The following is a 19,915-nucleotide window of genomic DNA, read 5'->3' as shown; positions in this document are numbered from 1 at the left end:
CTAGGCACCCCAGCAGAAGACAGGAAGGTTGGAAAGAAAGGCGAGCTTCCAGATAGCAGGAAAAGCCAAATTTGAGGGGAATTAAGGAATGGGGTGCTACGTATGAAACACGTAGGGCCAGGAGGGCAGCGAACGACAGTAAAACAATTGCTGGCAAGATGACTAGGGCAGTGAGAAAGGGAGAAAATAAAAGCCACGAAAAGGATGAGAAGAGCCACTCAGGTTTGGCAAACTGAGCTTGACGGCCAGACAAGAAACATGGGGAGAAGCCTGTAGCTAGGTGGGGATGCAAAGAATGATTAATGAGACAATAAACCATCAGGGCAATAAATTATGTCAGTCAGGTGCTGAGAACACAACACAGAGCATGTAGCTAATCAGGAGTTGGAGCGCTCGTTAATTCACCCCAGCAGACGGGCCGTCAGTCAGGTTTGCTGAAGGTGGTGGCTGACTCCGGGGTTCCTCGGGCTTACGGTGCCACCAAAGTGGGAGCATCTGAGAAATGAGGGAACGAAAATGGAAAAGCGATCGACTCCCTGGGATACTCTGAAATATGAGATGTAGCTGCAGCTATTTTTGAAGAGTTAGGAAACCCTAGTTGCTCATAATTATCTTCATTTCTGCATAGGGGTTACTTGCCAGCGTGGCAATTTGCTGTTGGTTGATACAGTCTGAGATTGTTTGCAATCCTGGCCCGTGGGTATCTGCTGCAGCTGGGGGGGCTGAGGCAGGATCCGCACCAGGGATGCACCAAATTCCTCCCCGTCCTGCAAAATCGGGGCGTGCTGCGGTGTGATGCAGTAAGAAAACGGTTGAAAAGGCAAAACAGGAGGGAGATGAAGAAAAGCACACATCTCTTAATGGAAGGGGTTGAAAGGGCTGAAGAGTTCAGCGCTATTGCTTTCACTTGCAAAATTGATGGGACAATTAAAATTAAAGTAGAATAGGAATAAGGAAAGCAGAAGTGAAAGGCTATTTGGTTTGAGAACATCCAGTTAGTAGGGCCTGAATTTATCTCGGTTTATTTGCTTTGGCTAATGACTTAAGGAAGTTTTAAACTATTGGGTTGTAATGGAGGACTGAAACATCCCTGGAGGACCGGAGGAGATTAACAGTAAGCCCATTTATATAAAGCAGGACTTACAGGCTAGTTGATGGAGTTTAGATTCCTGAAAACTACTGGAACAACCTATTAAACAGGTAATTCCTACGGACCTGCAATACTAGTAGGATGATTAATAAATTCATATGGACTGTTTATTAGAAAAAAATGGTTTTAAATTAAACCAAAAAGCTTTGTAGGGTTGCTGACCCAGAAAAGAGAAAGACTAAGATCGTTTGGCTTTAGTAATATTATTGATATTTCAATGTTGTGTCCAAGCAAAAGATCCTTGCCCGGCTTGAGAAGGCATTACAAGAGGAGACTGTCTTTCTTCTAGCAATTTCTGAAAAACAGAACTGTTTAGTGGGGATGCTGAGGGCCATTTTGTAGGGGACAGCATCCTGCTTAGGGTGTGGTTTGGAAGCCACACACCTTCATCTGGTCACTGCTCGCTGGGCATCGCCGCCAGGGACCGCATCGCCGCCAGGACCGCATCGCCGCCAGGCGGGCATGCCCTGGCAAGCAGGGACAGATCACGAGCCGATGCTCTGGAGTCCTTTGCTCGCCCGGCTGCTCCATGCTGAGGTTACACACAGCACACGCACAGCCACCAAGGCGTAGGTGATGCCAACAGGAGGAGCCCGCTGCCCAAACATACGCACGTGCTGCTGCTTATTCAGCGTGGAGAAGGGAAAAGTTGCAGTAGTCGCTCCCTTTCGGCAGCTGTCTGCTGCAGCACGTGTTTCTTGGCCACTTCTTGCTACCACAGCTCCTCTTTATGCATCCGACAAGGCTTTCTGCTTCTTGACCTGTGCTTTTTCGCATGAAATGTTCTGTGTGCGTTGCAAACAGTCAGGCTGGATACAGGACAGTTCGGGTGACGCCGCCAGTAATGCCCCAAGGAAACACAGTTTGCATAAACCAACGCGGACGCTCGCTTATGTAACTGGGCATCGAGTCTCGCCATCAAATCCATGCCAAAACATCACTTTGCTTTTCTATCATTCTTTACTCGGTGGGGAAGCTTCAATGCAAATATCTCTCTGAAGAGAGAAAAGACTTGAAACAATAATCTACCGGAAAATGATACTGTTAAGATTTTAAAACATACCTTCTGTTGGTCAAGGGTGATCAGTAAAACAAATCAAGCTGTGCTTGGCAAATAAAACTTGCAAAAAACTTAAAAAGATGGCAAGATGCAGCCTGTAAAATCTTCTGGACTGAAATAAGAGATGAATTTGCAAAGGTGTTGAGGCCAGATGTCACAGCTCATGCTTCCACAGATGTCTCACAAACACTTAAAGCAGAGGAATGTTTGAATACTTCAGGCACAGCACCAAGATACTATGGATTTAGGAATGTTAGTGCGATACTGCTCTGAACTGATACACTTCTAGGGGAAGTCTCTTCCCACCTTTATTCGGTGCCTGGAACACCAGAGGCTCTGGTCTGTGTGCTGTTGACTTGACGCAGAGAAACACTTCAGTGGAATGTAAAGGAATGGCACAGCTGGCTCTGAACTCATTTAACATCCCCTCGTTTACATTGCAATACATATGGGACAAACAGTGCAGTGACATTATTTATTCTTCTATTTTTTTTTTCCTCAGAAATAAAGAACCACCACAATCTAAGGAGGCTGGAAAAGGGCCTAGATAATCATTTCTCAGTGGGACACATGGCAGAAATCAAAGCCTCCGGACACAGTTTCTCCAACTCGGCCTCTGAAGACTGGGTAAGCAGTTTTCAGTGTATAGAAAAGGAGGCTCAAGTTATGCTCCTGTTCCTGTGCCTAGAAATAATATAATGAAGGAGAAAAGCCAAGCATCAGTCATGCAACAAACTGCAAAATGGCAGTATTTCCCAGAAATTGAAGCAAATGCAAAAGAATTTGCTTTTGGGGTTAAGCATGTGTCGCTTAAATATAAATTCTGCAATGCGTAGCATTTGTTACAGCCTTCTTCACACAAAACCAGCTCTTTTCCAGCACATGCTCACACTGGGGCTGAAGTATTTAACAGCTTATAACAAGGAGAATTTACCTGTTGGTATGTAGCCTAGCAAAGTGTGAGATTTACTTTATGGAATAAGCAGTAGAGTACATGAAATATTAATATTAAGGTCAAACACAGCATGTCGGGAGTTAGCACACAGGTACCCTTTTAAGGCAGTATGGCATCGGACCAAAATAAAATTACATTTTTCCTCCATGAGAGGAGCAAGACTGAGAAAGAGAGAATTTTTCTTTGCCTTTCTCCATGACCAAAGCCCACGTACCCACAGTCTCCCCTTGCTGTAGGGGAAAAAAGCAACCATTTTGTTTCCGACTGCATCAGAACATACACAGCCTCATATATGGCTTGTCCAATTACTCTAACAGATCAGGGTACACATCTATACAGTTGTAACCCATCCAAACCCAGCCTATGCAGGATCAGGTTAACAGCTGAAAACAAAAACTGCCAGAAACAAACCTTTCTGAGCTGGTATTAACTGCCAAAACTCTCACCACAGTGAACCACAGCTCATGTGTGAGGAGGTAGTTGTAAGAAACAGTACTGTCATAATGTACAGCAGTGAGAAATACTACCAATAAAAAGATGAAAAAAATAGCACTAGTGCAAGGGACAACATCAGAGGGTTGCTTACATGCTCCTGGATTAGTGAGACTAGGATGGGCTCAGCAAAGCACCTGGGCATGCACAGCAGCCCATTCCCCACAGATTAACAGGTTCCCCAAGTCAGCTTGGTCCCCCCGGGCGACGGTGCTAGCGGCGAAGCTGATGATAAACGCTTTCCCCTTTGCCCGAAGGTGCCACAGAGAGCTCTGGGTGACAGCGCACCCTTCTCCTCCGAGTTTGTTGTCAAAGCTGGGAGGGGCAAGCGTGTGCCGCGAGCCCAGGAACACCCCGAGAGGGCTGAAGTCTGCACAAGCCAGAAAGCACTTGCCTCCCTCGCCTAGACTAGGCGCCTGAGAAACACTTGCAGGACCAGCACCCAAAAGCAACGCGACGTCACCCGGGTGCGAGGGCGTTCCTGCCCTGGGTTCTCCCTGCTAGACCATTCTGCCTCCCAGTGTATTTGGCCAAATTAGGTTCAAACTCCGCAACCATAAAAACATCCACTCTAGTCATAGGGATACTGAAGCTTAAATGGTCTTTCATTTCCAGCTTGTTTTTTTGGATTCTCTCCCATTCTTATACCCATGCGAAAAAAGAGCTCTTGTGCTTCAAATTTTGAATGCGTGATCCTTGGCCACACAAATGTCATATTGATGTTTTTGTACTGAAGAAGCTGCTTCTGGGATGCTATTTGATTACCAAGAAACTCTAAGTTTAACTTGAAGAAGACTTCTATGTGAAAGACATGGAAAATTCCCATAAAAGAAACTGAAAGTCAGGTTTTTTTCCTCTTAACTTACTCCTAGCTGAAGCACCTCTTGGGCAGCCAGTTTAACAAGTGGAAGCTATGTCAAAAAAAAAAACCCAAGAAGAAATCCTAGAAATTACAGTGGGTGTAGAAACCTGCTTGCTGAACGAAGCAGGTAACAGCTAGTGTCCACTCATAGCATAGAAGGTGATATACTTTGGCGACAGATGAAAACATGCCCCATTGTCATGCTCCTCCTCAGCACTAACATCACGGTGAAGCACTAAAAGCAGGTCGAAGCTATTTCAGACAGGAAACCCAAGGAGAGGGCAGCACACCATTTAGACAACTTCATCGCACTGGGATGCGAACACAAGGTACCTTCAGTTCTTAGACAGTCGTCCAACACTGTATGTGGAACGAAAGCCTGATGCTGTTTCTGGATCGTGACCTTTAGCACGGTGTGCGTTCAGCTACGTGGGTAACGCTACCCTGGGTCAACACTTTCAGGTGTGGTTGATCCAGTCATAACCTACCTCCACGTGAAGGGCTGGTCTCTGCTCGTAGGTTCTTCAGGCAGATCCAGACATCCCTCTTTATTAGTCTACACTTTGTTCTAGTAGCCTCTGGGTTTGCTATAGTCAGTTTTCCCTCTGCAGAGAAAAATTTAAAATAAGGTATTTCTTTAGAGAAGTATTTTCTCCAAAAGCAGGGGAAAGAAGGTAAGCATTCAGAAATGTAACCTGGGAGGTAGCGTTAGCACTTCTGACAGCGTTAAGATAAGGACACTCTGTAAAATACAAAGCCCTTAACTTAGTATCGGTACTCCTGCCACAAACCTGTAAGATTTACCTTTAATCAATATTTACAATATGGGTAAGGATGTGTTTATTCTGTTATGTACCTGAACAGATACAAAGGAGAGACTTTGGAAACATCTCACAAGTATATTTATTAGCCAGGAGCAATTTGTCTCAAATGCGTGACCCATTTCATACTTTAAATGGCATTTCATTACAGTGCAGCTGCACAAGCCTCCATTCTCCCTGAACAGATGCTTGAAATGCAGAAGGCAGACTTTAGCACACTACTTATTTACATGCATAAGTTTCTGGATTTGTTTAGGTTTGAGGACAGTAGTTCAAGAAAAGTCTGTTTGCCTTAATCATTTGAAAAGCTTCTTTCTTTTCTTTCTCCACTGTTTATTGTCCACATCTTCAGTATCGTCAGGAGGATCTGGTATTACAAAGCCATCAGTCATTTTATAGTAGACTACTGTGGAATCTGACTCAACTATGGCCAAAGTAACTGACAGCGGGGTGTCGGGATCGTCTTGTGGGAGAGACGCTTTCTTCAGGATTTCTCTTATCCTGGAAGAGGAAACAATCAGTTAGAAAGGAGTCCACAACCACCTAACGATGGCACAAAGGTAAAAGTGCACCATTGCTATTTTTATTCCGCCTGGTTTTATTCTGCAAATTTGTCTTCACTAAAGAAAGCATAATATCTGTTCTAATAAAAATCCAAAGTCGTACAATCAAGCAACGAAATCAAATAACAAAGAATCTTATAAAAATATACTCTGTTACAAACATCTCTGCTGGAAATGGCTCAACATATGCTTCTAAGCTTTGCTTAGGTGTACTACTGTGCACATGCCTCGACTTCGACTACGACAGTCATAGCACGGCAATCTCTAATGGCCTTGTTTTCATTAGATTAAAAAAAAAAACAAAAAACAAAAAACAATTATCTAATTTAGTAACACATGGTGTTCAATTAGAGAACAAAATAATTAAGAGTTGTTCCATTTGTAGAGATAAGTCTTCCAGTCTCTGCGCTACAGTTCTCTGCCAGTCTGTGGAAGACCCAGGAAACGAAGCCAGGTTTCTCTACCTCCCTGTCTAGACTAGAAGCCACAAGGCTAATGTTCTCCTTCAAGACAGTCAGCATAAATAATCTCTTCCTTAAAAATTCAAGACAAAGTTACGCAATTTTTCCTGTTCATCTTATTTTAAGAATAACATGCCAGTTGCTTTTCAGTTCAGAGCTGAGGATTCCTGGAGTCCTTGCATTACTGCTCTGACTGGGGAGCAAGTACTGAAGGAGCGCAGTGCCCAGGGGCAGAACAGTAACGCTCCCCACAGCAAGCATTTCCACAGGGAGCCTTCTCCGTCACCTAAAGCTTGGGTGCAATAGGGCTCATCTGGGATTGCCAGGACAGGTTACGCTCTGAGAAGAGGTCAGCTATGCAGTGGGAAAAATCACCCCTCTCTTCATGTGCCCCTGAGATCTCATTCACCAGAAAACATCCATTTCTGAAGCTGGGCACTGTAGTTGAAAATAAGGCTCTTTCTAAATGCATCAGCTTTCAAACTTTAATCATTATCTTCCTTCCAAACCTCTTTGATCCCTTAATAAAAGCCAAATGGAAAGCGGCAGAGAATAAGCAGCAGCCTGGAAAGCCTATGCTATTAAACCCGTGACCCTTTTAAGTATCCGTCTGTCTTCTGAACTGTTCATAATTCAACTTGGCTAAATTCAGTTGTGCCTTTTCTTTTGCTTTCACTACTGGCCCATACGTAACGCAAGGCAAGGCAATACAATACAGTTAGTTAGTCTTTTCATGCAACAGGGAGACTAAGGCTGTGAAAAGCCATATTCTGGTCCTCCTACCATCAGCACATTTCATAACAAGAGAACACATAAGCAAAGAGATACTGCATTGGCCACTGGCAGAAGAGAGACACCCGCAAAAGACTCACACTTCAAGCAACGCGACGTTAACGTCTCTGCTCCCTGCCTTGGCACTGCTTTGTCTGCACGTTTACTTGGCAGGCGCCTCAGGCTCGGGGCCTTGCGGCGGGAGCACTAACTGCACCGTGGGTATTAAGGAGAGCATAAACGCAAGCCTGCCTTCCAAAGCTGTAGGCAATTAATGGATGGAGGTGCTCTGCCTCACGAAATGCATCCCGCTATGAGCAATGCCTCAAATAAGGCAAGGCCTTCCAGTGAAAGCACTGCCTGGTGAGAGGGGTCATGTGCCGGCTGGAGTTGCACCAGTAAGTACCAGGTGAATCGCAGGCGCACCAGGAGAGCAGTAAGCAGGGACAAACGAACTGAATGTCTAAGGCACAGCAGTGAAGCGCTGTGCCTCTGTGTGACGCTGGGCACCTTCTGCTCTTGTCACTTCCAGCCCCTCTTTAGGGGTCCCTCCGGCACCACAATGGCTTGCCATAGCTCTGGCGGGTGACGAGGGCCTGGGAAAGGATTCCAGGTGTCCTCCCAGACATGCTACACATGCAGAGAGCAAGAATCCATTTGTCACACCTCGGTAGCTCGTGTCTGGAGGAAGCTCTGAATAAGTTGTCAATGGTGAGGCCAGGCTATGGCAGAGACCCAATGAGGAAAGAACGATCCATGACTTTTATGAAGCAGTGGATACTAGTCTCTCTCTCTCTCCTGGGAATGTGAACTAGAAATAACAATAAAAAGCCAAATAAAAGGGCACAGCTACCCGGGAGAGAAATTTTGGGACCCAAAGAAACCAAACTTGTGTTGAGTGTGGACAGTCCCATATTGGAAGCAGACCCGGGCAGTGGCTTGTATTCACCTGTCAGCCAGGGCAGAAGCTCCTTCGTATTTTCTTTAGTAACTGTCACCATTTCTCATCCTAGTCTATTAGGGTGATGGATGCAACAGTGAGGCCTTAGATCTAGATTTCCCATCACTCTTGATTTCTTCTTATACTGTCAAGCACAGACATCTGAACATTTATTTCCCCCGCATTTAGCACTTAAACTTAGAAGATGCACCATGATCCCAAAAGTGGCCAGGTCCTGACAACAGATTAATGACATTTCTTCACATCCCTGACTTACTTTTCGGAAGACTGAGTTTCAGGCTTTATGTAAAGAGCACAAAGACATGCCATTGCCTCAGGATGATCTACTAACACTGCTGTCCACAGAGCCCAATGCTTTCCACTCCACATGAGCAATCAGCCTCTATCGCCATAAAGAACTGCAACTGCAAATGCAAGATTCTCCTCTTCCCCCTTTTCTCAACACAGGCAGCTCCAAAACAAGAGCTCTCATTCATGCGTACCACAACCAGCCATAATGCAATGCAGCACATCTGCAGATTAGCGAGAGGGTATCTTTTAAAAGAATAAGCTTCAGAATTCAGGAAGTCTGTATCAGACGCCTGCATTTCCTCTCCTCCCCTGAAGGCATCACTGTTAGCTTCTGCGTCCAGCATGTTCACAAAGTTTCTCTGCAGCAGCGGACATTTCAAAGAAGGAGTCAGAGAACATCTGGGTTTGTGCTGATTTCACTGCACTTGCTACTTACCACGAACAGAAAGATGAAATATTGCAGGAAAGGTACAGTTTTTTTAATCCTTTTGATGCATCTAACACTGTCTATGTGGGGAAAAAAAAAAAGGCAAGAAGTGTCCCTGGCCAGCTGAAATTCAAAGGAATGCATGTTTGACCTCCCAAACAAGGCAAGAAGCCTTTATTCCAAGAGGTGCAGCCCTCCAGGCTGCCCATCTCGCACAACAGCTGCACTCAATGACTAAAATGAAGCCCTAAACAAGAAGCCCATATGTAACACCTCCCCCCAACAGAGCTAGCTGACTTCATTTGCTAGGTTAATGGTTACAGATAAGCTCCTTAGTGACCAGTACGTCTGCTACACCATACAAGTGATGTCAGTTATAAAAGATGGCTTTTGCTTAAGTAAAAGTGGTTTTAATGTTTCTGCAAGTGTCAAATATTAGAAGCCTCTGGAACAGGGGAATTCAAAACATCCAGTACTTTGGCATACTCCACCAACAGTCTTGATAACCTCCATTCACCAGCATCCTGACCAGCCTTCTCCTCACGAGTCACAACTGTGTTAGGACACATTCTGCAAACACTGTTCCCATTGATACCAAGGGGTCCACAATGGTTTTGGTTCCCCAGCCTTTACAGGCCATGGTCCAACAGCGTGAACCCCACAGAAGCTGTGGTGTCAAGCATTTGGTGGACTGGCTCTACCTGGTTCCTCCTTTTCAACAGGCATTCAGGTATGCCCACTCCACTGGCTAGACATCAAGTTTTAAGCAGAAGGTTTCAACACGAGAAAAGGTGCAGCTGAGAAACGGTTGATACTGTTCTGCAGTGTCTGAATAAAAGCTTAGCATGTTTTCAGTACAGTCTCAGGTAAAGCCTATGTTGGAAGAAACCTTTGTCATCTGATGAAGGACACTGTGCAACACAATACTCAACCACCTTAGTACACGTTCACCCACAGGCTCTGCCTTGTTCATCGCCTCGGACTCGCCCATCCACAGGCTCCGCCTGGCTAGGAAGATGGGGGACAGTCAACCCTATACATGCTGCCTTCTCGGGATTTATGCCAACGACTACCTGGTAAAAAATAAAAGGCATCTAGAGCCCCAAGAGAGCGCACAGAACAATCAAGCGTGTGTGCTGCTGCATGCACAGTGAGCAGTCTGAGTTAAAATATCCTGCAACCACTCCTTTCCCTTCTCGCCCCCTCCCCATGAAGAAAAGCCATTCAATATTAAAACAGGCAATGCAGAAGCTTTAGGTTTCCCACAAAAAAAGGCACGCCTCAAACAAAGGCACTGTGAAAGGAAAATAACATACATAAGCTAGGGGAATACAGACACCACAAGAAACACTGGAAAGTTTCCATAAATAGAATAAGACTAAATATTTTTTTTAATAAGAATTCTCATCTGTTGCAGATCATACAGTTCCAAGTTTTCAGAATAGCTTGAAAACCCTTCTCTAAAAACTGATGGCATCTGCATGTTTGCTGCAAGCTAGGACCTGCTCCCACCAAGGCAAGTGCCAGTAGGATGAAGCCCTCAGTTTCCACCTCAGAAGCAAACTCACATTCACCTCACATTGCAGGAGATGAAAAGGATTTCATCTCAACCCCTGAAGGAGACACTGTTATACAAAGTAAAGAGCTGGCATTTCTAAAGCCCTTTGCATCAGAAAAAGGACTTTAAAAATGCTTTCTAGATACCTACAAACTACAGTCAGAAGGGACTGCTTTTTTCTACCAAAGAATTAGTCGTAAGGGCAGGTTTAACTTACCTAACGTCACGCAAGGACCACTGCAGCTAAGGTAACAGCACTACGAATGTCATCCTGCATCTGCCTTTACTGCTCCATTCAAACTAAATGGCAACAGTGAACTTACGTGGTCTTCTATTACTGTTGCAATTAATAGCTTAAAAACAAAACAAAACCCAACAGCAAAACAAAACAAAGAAATCCATACAAATCCATCCAAAGAGGGGAATTTTCCATCTTACCCCCATTTTAATTTTTCATTAACAAAAGACTTTCGTACTAGGTGGGCCTTCAACACGCATCAGAAATCTGTACCATCTTTTCTAATGATCTGCTAACAAAATGACATCGCCCTTTTCGCTCCAGAGAAAGAAACGGGTATACGACTGGCGAACTTCAGGCAACTGTAGCTTGAGGTTTTAACTGACTGTCCAAAACCTAAAAAAGGATAGAATCATAAAGGAAAGATAACATGGGCAGGAAGTTTTGTGACAAACAAGAGAGTATTTCAATGATACATGCCATGCAAGCACCTCCGAGAAGCAGCGGTAACACTGAAAGCTCAGAGTAGTTTTATGGAGGTTGCATAGTGCTCCATTGAGCTGAAATGGAACTACTGCCTTCCATGCCATAAAAGCCAAAGGCTTTCAATCTGCCCTTTATACTTGGATGAATAATTCATTGCGGGCTTGGCCAGCCCGAACAGCTCCCTCCCCTCCATGCAAGGCAGGGCCGGAGAGTCAACACAAGTTGGCCTCTGTACCACTACGGAGATCACGACGCCGTGCATCGGAGTGCGCCATTGTACCAGCCTTGTTCAGCTAGGCCCCGAGACAAGAGAACCAAGGCAGAGGAAACCTCCCGTAAAGCACAATACCTTGAATTCCGCCAGCGCTACAAAAACAGCACAGCACGGCTCACCATCAGGAACACCGCTCCAGACACTGCTGCCTGCCCTGCAGCTAGATTAACTTAGTGCCTTGAAATATACGGGAAGAAGCCACATGGTGGTGGTGGGAGGTAAACGGACACCACTCTTTCTTGGGGTTTGTTTCCAAACTACAGGAACATGGGATGCCAGAAGAAAGTAATGTTTTTGTAATGGAAAAAAAAAAAAAGAATAAAACTAAAGAAAACACCACGTGTCTCACTGGTCAGGAAAAGGAACTGAAACCCCAAGGAATATAAAGTCCTTTTTTCCATGCAAGTTGAAAAAGGAAACAAGACAAATCATGCAGAAGGGAGGAATCAGAATTCAGCAACTTTCTACAAGATACACCACTATAGGACGTTCAGTCATAGTACTGCATAACCAACTCAGTTGTATGAGCCACATCAATCACTTTTCAACTATTAATAAAGAGTTTGCATTTAGAAGCTATTAATTACATTTTCAATGTGTGATTTATTGTATGAGTAAACTCAAATAATGCTTATAGCAGAAGAGCTACTGACAAAACTGTAAAGAGGATGAAAGATAAGGAGCATGTCACACTTCCAGTGCCTTTAAAATAACAGTGCTTCTTACAAGCAAAACCACTTCAGATTAGAGGAAGATCTATTGCACAAACTGCAAGTTAGAAGAGGATAAATCGCTTCCAGTCCTTAGATTTGCTTCTGAAGATGCTCCTCTGCTTTAAAATGAAACATTCATGTATTCTTTTTCCAAAATTACCATTTTAACAAAATAACCCTTTCCCTCTTAGCCTAAAACTAACTTTGCAGTCTCTATAACCTCATGCAACTGACTTCATCCTTCATCCATTTCCAACACTTGCATACAAAAAACAAACAGGGCAGTGACGTATCATTTAATCTGATGGTTTACTACTAACATTTTGCTTAGACAATGTTATTTGTCTAGGACAGACAGCGCGTAATTCCATTAGATCCAGCATCTTACTGCGTGGCTCTTGGAAGGATGAAGGCCTTCAACGCTATCTAGAAAATCCAGCTGTCAACACTGTGAGCTCTCCTACACTTGTTGAGCGTGGTTTATGCAAGTCACTTCTGCCAGCTTTGAAGCAGGACTACCTGTATTTAACTGCTTCATCCCCTTCGGGGAGCCACAATGCTGGAATGCACTGGCAGTTGGGTACTCGCTGTGCACCAGGATGTCGTCTGCAGCAGTGAACAGCAAACACGTCCCAGCCAATGGACCTACGAATTCCTCCTGCAAGTATGAATCACTGCTAAATTCGAAGGCGTACAAACACAACCTTAGCCAGCTGTGTGTGGTTGAGAGGATGGTCCAAGACAGACAGAAGTTGCCTCTTATTCTCCAGGTCTTTACTCACAGAGGATTCAACTCTCTTCATTTTAAGAGCATGCGTGTACAGCATGAAGCCACTTCCCAGATTGTATGAGACTACTGTTTGCATTGGTGATCACTTTGCTCCAGAACCCATTATTTTGCAGTTCAGTGAGTTACTGTGCAGCCTTACACCGGCATAGAAGGATGATCAGCTTCCATCAAGCTGTTTGTAATGAGCTTAGTAAGCAGAACAGCTTTTGCCTGAAGCAATTATCTGTCATGCATAAACTGGACACAATGAAATCTTATAATAGGCTAAAAAACATTGAGCAGATTATTTTTTTGATATTTATCATCTGCTTAGGTGTCTCATTGGTAATTTCCACAGCAACTTTACTACGGCCTTTTAAGGACACACTCGTTTGAGTGTCAGCCAAGCAGGAATCTTCATGAGACACCTGGGAAGGCAGAGCTTGGCTGAAGTGGCTTTGAGAGGAAAACCACCCCTGCAGCCCCTACTCAGGCCCTACTGGTGAAGCAAGGAAATGCTGCCCATAAATGCTGCCATTTACCAGCTGCTTTTGCAGTTAGCACATTTCCAGGCCCAGCAATGAGAACAGAACCTTCCCAACGCCCTCCAATGGCTTACTGTCAACATTAAGTGAGCTGCATTCACTTGTACTCGTACCTCTTCCTCTACCTTTAGCAGGTAACACAAAAACCCAAAGCATTGCTTTGAATAAAAGGGCAAAGTAGCTAAGTACAAAAGCTTTCCTGTCTACCTATAGCTTGGTAAGCCAAGCGAAAAAATATCATTTAACACATCAGATACCTAACAAGCCTCCTGCTATCAAGAATCACAACAAGAAAATAGTCATCACTGTCATTATTAATGTAATACTGTTTCCAACTCCTTCTGTAAGATGCCTTTTTAATGGCCTCCCTCTACGCTGTGTAACTTTGAGCTGCAGTTATTGTCTACACCCCCTGGTTTTTGCCTACTGTTCCAGCAAAGGAGCGGTTGATGCTGTCCAAGGAGCTGATGCTGTCCTTTCTCTACGAAGACAGACCAGGCCCCTCTGATCAGTGGTGATCTACTAATGAGATGCCAAGCATGCCTATGCACATGCATGCTCAGTAACACAAATACAAGCGTATACGATCTTCCTGCCTGACAACATCTATGGGTATTGAGCACATACAGGCTTTAATGGACTCACCTGGCATTACAGCCCGGTATTCAGCTCATTTTAGTGACAATACGCTCTATATAGTGGCTCTGTAGCAAAACCTAGTCACAAACTGTACTTTTAATCAATGTGATGCATTCACTCTTTGCTTCTCTAACACACATCCTTCCAGTAATGGATTCCATCCGCACTGGTGCCAGAAGCAGAGCAAACAGTATCACCACAGTACAAACAAGTTCAGAGGCTCCAAATGAAAAGCCCCAATGAAACAGTAAAAGATAGGACATATATGCAGTGCAATATCTCACTGTCATTAAAAGGCAATTAGAACATACTTGCTGGCACTGATCCAATGCCAGGAATCAAAGTTTCCAACCTAGGTGGAAACCTACTACATTAAACAGGCACAACTCGGCACGTAGGCGTAATTTCTCAAAGATCCCATATCCTAATTTGCTGCCTTCTTTTCCCACCTAAAATCTAGTTTGAACTGTGAATAGCAATGTGTCCCTTTCACACACATACAGTGATCTGCTTCTTGCAGAGAGGCTGAATGACACTCAGCATTTCATTCTGCAAGACCTCTCAGCAGCTTTCCTCTGTTGTGGAGATCACACCATATTTCTCTATAAGACCAAGCCCACAAGAGTGACTGACCAGTATTTGCAAACAGAAGACTTTTTCAGCACATAGATATCACTCAAATCCATCAATATCTAGTAGGTATTTTCTTCCCCCTCACAAATGAATTGTTCCACTCTTAGGAAAACACATAGCAGAATTAAGAAGGAACTCTGGTCGCAAGAGACCGATCTGTCACTTCTAAAGCCTAAAAAAAAAAAGCAAAAACCATAGCATGTCTAAAACATCATTCCTAGAGCGCACACAAACACGCCTGCTAAGTGCAATTCATTAGCTACCTACTGCTGTGTCAGGCTGCTGCCCACAGAGCAAGAGGAAACAGCAAACACTAGCAAGATCTGTAAAGCCAGCCCTGAGCGCACGCTCCTACCACGAGTAGGAACGGAAGAAATTGAACAATGTACCACCATGTGATGCAGCTGAAATAGTTCAGGTCATCAGAGGCATCACAGAAAAGAATGGCAAACACCAGCAAGAGAAGGCGGCCATTATCAGAGAGTAAATCATACCGTGTGTTCGAGGCTGCTCTAAGGGCCAGTTAAAATATACTGTAAAATTACTGAGGCGGAATTTCACTAGGCTGCAAATATCTGTAATATCACAAAGTCACAGCTGTGTTGTCCTCTGCTTCAGAATTACTTAGTCTTGACTATGTAAGGGAAATAAGTCAAAATCACAGCTCAAGGGACAGTTACTCATTAGACTCTGGATAAGTAAGAGGAATTTCCAATTGAAAGTAGCCAAATTATACTTTAAAAACAAAAAGCAAAGCAAAGCAAACCAAACCCACCAGGCTTATCCATAGACTCGACAACAAAAAAGAAAAGTTTATTCTTGGACAGGTCTTAGACACAGAGGATTTCTTTCCTCTTAGGTACTTTAAAGCCCAGTGACACAAAAAGTATTGCTAGATTTCCCAGACTACAAAAAAGCAGCACAAGAATGTTCCAAATAAAAGCTGTGAAGGTCTTGTATTCTAACCTTGTCTCTCAAACACATACTTTGATATCCATTGTTACTTCCTTGAGCATATGCAACTTCTAAACAATACGAAGTGTTTATCAGCAGAAGGAGTCAGTTGCTGCGGAAGCTGACATCAAAGGCGTACCACTTTCAGGGAGGGAGAAGCAGAGACTGATGCAGCTTAGAAAATTAAAGAAATCTCAACTTTGCACGTATGTTTGCAGCACCCAAAATAACTCTGCTCACAGGCTGAGATACTGCTTTCCTCTGATACTCCTTCGTTTCCTCCCCCTTCCCCTCTTGACCAAGTCATCAGCAACCTGTTAAATATATCTGTTCTTCATTTGATCTTATTGGTAACGTGAGCCAAACACTGACCACATCCTCACCTCTCGTGGCTTAACGATATGTGCACAGGTACCGGCACCATCACTTGGAGACTGTCCTGTTCTCTTTCACGCGCGTGTAAACATACGAGTTGCAGTTCTGCTACTCCGACATGCTTCACTTCATGCCAGTTTCTCCCTGGAAAGGTTCATCATCGATGGGAAGGAACAAAACACAAGTTTTAAGCATTCAAATATCAAATTTGGTATTTAAGTTAACGTCTTAGGTTCTGTTTTCTCTCCTTCTCCTCACAGATTTCCCATGAGAGACAACTACCCCGTTTAACTGTCAAGTTCCCCTTCTGACAACAGTATTACTGCTAAAGAAACCCATGGGAGCAGTACTAGTCTGCTGACTCCAGAGCTACGCTGATTGATGGTGACTAGGGATCTGTCTAACAACGCTTGGTTTCAAAAAGGCAAAAAGAAGACAAAAAAACATCTTTGTCATCTGTAATCCAAATTTGAACTTTATCAGTACCCTAAACTGTGACGGAGCAGGTGCTAAAAGCATGATTATTGATGACACACAGTTCTTCCCTCCTACTTGAAGGGACAAGGCTGAAAGTTTTCATTGCATAACTACTTCTCTCAAAGCCTATTAAGGCATTTTCTTCAGAGATGTAACACTAACAGACACAGTGCTTTCTGGCCTGTAAAATCCCTCCCTTCCCTGACCTTGAGAACCACCAGCCTCCAAGAGAAACTGAATTATTTTTATTAGGCTGGCTGCCTGCCTACGCACAGTCCCTTTTCAATAAAGCCAACTTGGGACAATCACAGGCAGCAGTTTATATATCACATAATTCTGCTCCACTCTTACAAGAGACCAGAAGACTACACTACATTTGTCATAATTATTGCCACCAGACTTCCAAATTATCTTCTTTCCTATAGGAATCCTTGCCCTTTCTAGAAAACAGCACCCTAATCAGGCCAGCACACATCAGCCATTTGCTAAATGGTAACCTCACTGTTTGTCACTAATCTACAAATGAGGACTCTATTACCAGCACAACCACTGAACTTGTAACTTCACCTTTCTATGTCCCTTTTCCTTCCCCTAATCCTCTTTTGCTTTTTTCCATGCTGAGTGCCTTTGCCCTGGAACACCTGCATCTGTAACTGCTGGACAAAATGGGTCCTAATCTTCGTAAGGGTTCCAGGTAGGCACAGGATAGAAATCTTCAGCACCAAAATACCATCTGTTTCTTAGGTAACCATCACTGCATTAAGTTTCAAAAAGAATGCCACGGACTTTTGTAGGAAAGGTCCTGCTAGGGCACAAATTTTGATAGCAACTTAAAGGCAAGTATATTTGCTGAGGTCTCTCCAGTCGCTCCACTGAATTACCTTCTAAGAGGTCCAGGTATACCACAAACGCAGCATAGATTTGAGCACTGTCAGATATATCAAGAGACATCATTTCGGTGAACTGAAACCCAAAAAGTAGCGTTGGTCAAGGAAAGCAGAAGTTATATTAAAAACACACAGACCAAACCAGAATCTGTACAGCTATCTAAGCCACTGAAGTCTGAAACCAGTTTTAAGGACTAACAGGCAATTAAAAAAACAGGAGTTGTTTTCTGACAGTGTCTTAAGAGCTCTTTTTTCCACATTCCTCCTATTTCAGCCCTTAAGAAAGCAAGCCAAATAAACGAGGAATCGCAACTATTTCTGGAACAGATCTAGCTTTGTGGAGAAGGGCTATGAATTTTACCTATTTTTGCTGCCGTACATCAACATAAGATGAGGGCCAAATTAAATACCTCCGTGTTTTCAGTATTAAGATGGAGTCAAAGTTTAAGACGCTTGCGTTTTCCAGGGGTGATTTCAGCATTTACAACCTCGTCCCCTACTGAAAGCGGCATCCCCCCACAGCCCTCACGGCGCGGGAGACGAGCCCCCTCAACAGGCCCGATATAAGGGAACACGTTATATTAACATCTCCCCCTCCAGCACCCCTCCTCGGGGGGGGACACCCGCTTCACCGGCCCCTCGGCCTCGGGGTGCCCGTGATTACCTACGTGCCCCCCCGGCTCGAGATGCTCCTCAAAGCCATGGTGGGGGGAAATCCTGTCAGGGGTCGGGGCAACGGGCACGGGCGGGAAAGCGGACCACCCCATCCCACCACCCCCCGCCGAGTGACTGAGGGCCCCCCGCCGCCCCTCAGCGCCCGGGCAATGAAGGGCCGCGGAGCCCCGCGCCCCGCGCCCCCCGCCCCCGCGCACAGGCCTACCGTGGGGTGAGTCGCCATCCAGTTGCCGCCAGCCCCCCCCGCCCAGCCCGCCTGGCCCCCCGACTCCCGCCCGCCCGCGGAGGTGCCCCCCGCCGGGCCGCAGCCCCCCTCCGCCGGCTCCATGCGCTCCACGGTGTAACGCGACTTCGCTCCGGGCGGCGCCACGCGGCCGAGCGCTCCCCCGGCAACTGCGGCGCCGCTCCTGTTCCGCCTCCACCGCGTTCCCCCCCTCCCCGAGCCAAGGCTCTGCCTCCACGGCCAGGATGACATATATACCTTATACACGGTCCTTCTGCAGCCCGTTTTTCTAATTGCAAGGCCTTATTTCGCAAGGAGGCTTGGGCGTTTCAAAGAAGGAGGAGGTAGCCCAGAAAGCAGGGCCAGAAGCTGCCCTGTCCAGCGCGGAGGCCCGGCAGGAGCGAGGAGGCCACGAAAGAGATGTGGAGCTTGGAGAAGAGACGTTTTAGGGGAACAAGGCAGGGTTTATCACCCAGCCACAAATGTCAACCGGTTTGGGTTTAGAATATTTCCTATGGGAGGCGGGGAGCACTTCTGTAGGGCACCTCCACGCTTAATATTTTTCGTTGCCACAGGCAGGTGCCGTACAGACGCCAAAGGACCGTCCGCAGCTCCCGCGAGGCACGGTGGGTGCGGCCGCCCTTACCGCAGGGCCAGCGGAGCAGCCATCGAGGCCTTCCCCGGGCAAGGTGGGCCCGCGGAGCCCGGGGGAAAGCCCGGGGAGCTGGGGTAAGCCAGGGGAAAGCGGCCGTGTCCGTATCGCTGGAGGGCGTCCCTGTAAAAGATGGAAGGTGTTGATCTCGAGAGAAAGAGGGGAAAATAATCGTGGGGAGAGTAAACTGCAAATGAACGTAACAAAACCTAATCTGAGTGGAAGTCCCCTTGGAAAGAGAGAGAACTGCCTGGAGAGAAAGTATGAAGGGAGAAGGAGAGTAAAACAGAAACAAAAGCAAAGAATATGTTATTAATGTATGGTGTCCAAAGCTTTTATAGACTGCTTAAGAGATTTAGATTCAAGGTATTGTTATCAAGAGCATCTTGGACTGCTTTATTTAGAAATATCTCTTGACTTCCAGCGCGAGTACCGTTTGCCTAATGCAAAGTGTCCCAGGTCGGGCTCACCAGCTCCATCTCTCTCGGCACCTCTTTTGATAAATTTCAAACACTGGCTTAAACGAAGTCAGGCCTGTCTCTTAGGGCATTTTGAATAGCTTCAAGCTGGCATCCATGCACAAAAAAAGCTGCGTGCTGTTCTTAACAGATATACAGAGCATATTGTGACATCAGATGAGAGACTGCGAAGCCCTCGCTTGTACGCTGTGGTTGTTCCTGATAAGGCTACGCCAAGAAAAATCTGGCTGACGTTGGAAACTGCCAAACAGCTACACTGGTTAGAGGGAATACCAAGTACGATCTTGAGACGATCATATTGATGCAGGACCTAGTGAAAAATGAACAGTGTTGTCTTTAACCCATCTTGTTTATAGGCTTAATGATTATTATATAGTAAAGCATCAATGAAAATTAATCTATATGTATTGAGTACCTAAATTGGTGTGGTTTGTAGCCACAGGAAGTCATATTGAGGCCAATCTTATTCAAGCGATTTTGAGGAGGTTGGCCTGTTTAAAAAGCATTTTTTTAGCCAGCACTTC

At 45.1% G+C, this 19,915-nt stretch overlaps 1 protein-coding gene across 1 annotated transcript; it reads right to left on the bottom strand.

Annotated features, from left to right (window-relative positions):
* Positions 1-5,401: 5,401 nt before the first annotated feature.
* TSEN15 (tRNA splicing endonuclease subunit 15) lies at positions 5,402-18,365 on the bottom strand. The gene is made up of 4 exons (XM_075156952.1): positions 18,243-18,365; positions 17,357-17,438; positions 16,007-16,142; positions 5,402-5,841 (listed from the first exon to the last, which is right to left on the bottom strand). Exons 1-4 carry the CDS (start codon positions 18,363-18,365, stop codon positions 5,637-5,639), a joined length of 546 nt encoding a protein of 181 aa, XP_075013053.1. The 3' UTR covers positions 5,402-5,636.
* Positions 18,366-19,915: the final 1,550 nt, after the last annotated feature.

The sequence above is a fragment of the Calonectris borealis genome, chromosome 8, assembly GCF_964195595.1.
Source record: "Calonectris borealis chromosome 8, bCalBor7.hap1.2, whole genome shotgun sequence".
Taxonomy (NCBI): Eukaryota; Metazoa; Chordata; class Aves; order Procellariiformes; family Procellariidae; genus Calonectris; species Calonectris borealis.
This window is presented reverse-complemented; position numbering and strand designations above follow the sequence as displayed.

Coding starts and splice junctions, on each gene's coding strand:
- TSEN15 (XM_075156952.1), bottom strand. CDS start 18,365: ATGGAGCCGGCGGAGGGGGGCTGCGGCCCGGCGGGGGGCACCTCCGCG. Junction 17,439..18,242: donor GGATGGCGACTCACCCCACG/GTAGGCCTGTGC, acceptor TTTGGGTTTCAG/TTCACCGAAATGATGTCTCT. Junction 5,842..16,006: donor ATATCGTTAAGCCACGAGAG/GTGAGGATGTGG, acceptor TTCCTCTTCCAG/GATAAGAGAAATCCTGAAGA.